The sequence below is a fragment of the Austrofundulus limnaeus genome, unplaced genomic scaffold, assembly GCF_001266775.1.
Source record: "Austrofundulus limnaeus strain Quisiro unplaced genomic scaffold, Austrofundulus_limnaeus-1.0 Scaffold531, whole genome shotgun sequence".
Lineage (NCBI taxonomy): Eukaryota > Metazoa > Chordata > Actinopteri > Cyprinodontiformes > Rivulidae > Austrofundulus > Austrofundulus limnaeus.
The window spans coordinates 93,668-97,630 of record NW_013952933.1 but is presented as its reverse complement, the minus strand read 5'-3'; the positions used below and the strand labels follow the sequence as shown (position 1 = coordinate 97,630).

Here is a 3,963-nt window from a genome sequence, read left to right as displayed (position 1 = left end):
TAAGACAGCCTACAGGAAGTTGTTCTTCTAAGACAGCCTACAGGAAGTTGTTCTTCTATAAGACAGCCTACAGGAAGTTGTTCTTCTAAGACAGCCTACAGGAAGTTGTTCTTCTAAGACAGCCTACAGGAAGTTGTTCTTCTAAGACAGTCAACAGGAAGTTCTTCTATAAGACAGTCTACAGGAAGTTGTTCTTCTATAAGACAGTCTACAGGAAGTTGTCTATGGTGTGCCTCCACAGACATGTAGGACAAAGTGTCCTCAGACTCTGGGTTCTGGGGCAGTTCTGATAAGCTGATGTGGATCAGGTGGTCTCAGGTCRGTCCTTCAGCTGATGGCTTCAGTTCATCAGTAACCTTTTCCATCTCCACCATCCTGTACGGTCTTACAAATCTTCAGGGTTGCAGTGAGGGATGTGCTGTTGTCTCCTCTCAGTTTGTTTCTAATATTTCCTCAGGAATGCAGACAGACCTCAGCCTGATGATTTCTGCAGCTTTTCTTCTGCTCCTGTCATCCCAAAGCTCCTCCTCTCCTSCAAACGCTCCAAATACCAAATATTTCCAGGCAAGTTCAAGTCATGGAAACTGATCTTTATTTTATTTCTGCATAACACATWCCTCTGCAAAACTCAAAGCTACAGTCCTCTACCTGGTTTTAAACTGTCTAATAAAAACACAAGCATGCACTGGATACACTTTACAGTTAAAATGTACAAAAATATATGTAAGAAAAACACAGTACCTTTGAAATWATACAAATATATGGATAGTTAAAGTGTCTGCCATCAGACTGTCAGGAGAGCCCTTCAAAATAAAACGACAGTATTAACGCTGCGTTCCAGCTCCGCTCAGTGGAACCAGAAGTGTCGAGGGTAGAGACCATCGTAGTGATATTCCCTCAGCTGCTCGTTTGTCTCCCTCGACCTCTCGTTTAGCTCTGTACAAAAAAAACAAAACAAAAACTAAGTCGTTACAAAAACCTGAACGGACCAAAACGTGAAGTTCAGTGGAAGTTTGTGAGATTTCTTATTCATTTTTTATTCCCACAGTGTTTTTGATGCGTATATAAATAACACATCAATCTGTGTTTTTGTTGAGTCTCACTCTTTCAGGAACTTCACCTTYTCTTTTTAAATCAAACTCAAACAGGCGCAGACTTCCCTTCAAAACCGTCATTGAAGGGTTTTTTTATCTTCTCATACCTCCCACATAAAACTCCGTAGACCCCCAAAAACCTCAGTCTTGCGACTGTCTGTGTCTTCTGTCAGTCACGGTTCAAGAATTTTTAAGATCCGACTCATCGTTTCCGCACAGCAACCGTTTGTTCGAGGCTTATTTTCAGTCTGCCTTTCTGCCTCTCTTTAACTATTGTGGTGACCTGATTAAGATTTAGTTTCTCTTTTCATCCTGTTTCTCTTCTTACACAGTCTTTCTATATAAATAGTTTTTTTTAAATTAAATAACGACATATTCAGGTTGAAGTTTATCGACAAGATGTGAAAATCTTTAGAAAAAATTATTGCTTTTATTGAATTTGGTTTTACATAATAAGTAAATAAATGTAGACATATTTGTGTTTAAGGTGCATCGTTTGCAATAAACAAAACTAAAACAATAAAAGTTATCCGGATCACATACATGTGTTGTTTTGTGTTGTTTTGTTGTGCTCTGGGCTCGCTGCACGGTGTGCGTGCGTGCGTGCGTGCGCACCACATGCAGGCAGGTCGCGTGTTTGTGGGAAGTGGTTCTCAGTTTAGAAACTGAAGAAGTACCGCAGGCAGGACTGTCAGCTCCTGCCAGACCACAAATGAACACTTTGAGTCTCCCTCCTGCGGTCCAGAGGATCATCCTGGTCTGGTCTCTGCTGACCCGGGTCCTGACGGATCACATTCCTAAGGGTTTTGGTGAAACTCTGCTGGGGGTTCCAAACYAGCTGCATTTAGACTCTAAGCAGTGGGATGTGAAGTATTTCTGTATTTATACCTTTTTTGTTTGATGACTGGAAATAATTTTGTTTAATTTTTACTTTTTTTCTTGCTTTTTACTGAAAGACTTTAATGGTTTAACTCAGTTTATTTGACAGATTTTAACCCAAAAGCATAAAAATACATAAAATACAAAATATATTTGACAATATATTACCATGTAATAAATAAATCAAACATCTGTGTTGATGGTTTTAACAAACAACCTGTCAGGAGTTTAAAAAGTGTCTAAAATTCAGTTAATTTTACACAGTTTGAGCTCAGATCTGGTGTGGTAGTAGCTGAGAGTCCTCCTTAATGTGCTCTAACAGGTGACAATTTAATTTACATTTAAAGTTTCATTAGAATATAAGGTCACAGYTGAATGTTCGGCCTTCTGTATGGAGGTATTTTCGTAACAGAATTCCGAGCTYACCAAAATAAAAGCCTAAAAATATWAAGATCTGGTTGTGGATCCAGGTTCTTACCGTCTCGATCCTCCTCCACGTAGTTCTCGTACTCGGTCCTCTGCTCCTCGTTGAACTCCCTGCGCCGCTCGCTGGCGGCTCGCTTCACTCTCTGCTCAGCTGTTGGGACAAACAGCTGACTGCTCAACACTTTGTTTACACTTTCTTTACACTTTCTTTACACTTTAGACAGGAGGAGCTCTGATTCTGCAGAGGTTTTCTACATCTGTCTCACTTATTTAACCCCAAATGTTAGTTTTCACGCTGGCACCGAGCAGCTTCTGTTCACATCCAGACAACAAAATAAAGGTYTTCGACTCGGTAGTTTCTGTCAACAAACAAACTGCAAATCATTTTCCCTCAGAGGAGACCGACGAGTCTTTTCAAGCCAAACACGTGTTTCTGTTCGTTTCTCCTCGACACAGATTCTTTTAACAACCATTATCTGAGCTGCTGGCTGAGTCAAAAGTATCAGGACACCCTTTCAGTTTGATCCAAGATGGCAGCCGTGTTCTGGACGTAACTTAAAAGATACGCCCCCCCATACTCTTTACTTGCCAGGGTGGTCAGATGTGTTGTTTCCTCTTTTCTTTCAGAAATAAAAAGGCGTCCTGAGACTTTTGAATCAGGCTCCTATCCTGAAAACAAAACCATGTTAACTCGAAACAAACAGTAGCTTCAAGCTCATTTTCTTTATAAATAATGTATCAAATGGAATTTAAAACGCTTAGACAGAATCAAATGCTCATTTAAGAAACTGAAATTAAATAAAATGGTCTAATTTTGGTGCTAATTAGCACTTAGCTAAATGCTCCATGCTAACTTTGAGATGCTAGAATAACTCCAGACTCTTACTCTATTAAATACTGACTAAAATATTTTGTATGTAGCATAAGCTAAAGAGATTTATGCTAATTTGTCCAGTTTCCTCAAACTAACTAAAATCTTCCCCGCAGCATGAAGCTGCCACCGCCGTGCTTCACTGATGGGCTCACRGAGTTATTTCGCATCAGGTGGTTTGTATTTGTGTTAATGAGTTTGGAGGTTTTGTAAAGTTTTCTGGGTTTGGGTGGTGAAAACAAGAAGCAGCGTGCTCCACAGAAACCTGTGACTCCTTCTGCTACACCCGGGGTCTGCAACCTGTGGCTCTGGGGCCACATGCGACTCTTTGGTCCCTCTGCAGTGGCTCTTTGAAAATGTGACCAAACATAACAGAATATTTCTTGTTGTTTTTATACCCACAACAGAAATCAATGTGTGTGCAAATATGTGAGCAATACTACGAATATAAAAAGTAAAACATGTTAGCTCATGTTAGCCTGTTGATTACTTAAATATTCCAAATTTTTCTACGACCTTTCTGTCAAATCCATCAGAATTGCCTTTAAATAATTTGAAGATTGCATATTAATAAGAATTTTTTAAAAAGTATGCCTGAATAAATCCATTGTACTAGTTTTTATGAAATTCGGTATAAACTTAATATGGTATTTTTCTTCTTTACATGAACATGTTCTTTTTATTGTCCTGATG

At 39.3% G+C, this 3,963-nt stretch overlaps 1 protein-coding gene across 2 annotated transcripts in view; it reads right to left on the bottom strand.

Moving 5' to 3' along the window:
• Positions 1–569: 569 nt before the first annotated feature.
• Positions 570–3,963, bottom strand: part of ucmaa (upper zone of growth plate and cartilage matrix associated a) — a 4,423-nt gene continuing 1,029 nt past the window's right edge. The window contains exons 4-5 of one of the 2 annotated variants that reach the window (XM_014026175.1): positions 2,452–2,550; positions 570–936 (exon numbers count right to left, since the gene is read on the bottom strand). In XM_014026175.1, coding sequence (XP_013881629.1) covers positions 848–936; positions 2,452–2,550 — 188 coding nt within the window. In that variant the 3' untranslated portion in view covers positions 570–847. The remainder of the gene's footprint in view (positions 937–2,451; positions 2,551–3,963) is intronic. The other variant, XM_014026174.1, reaches the window with a different exon arrangement.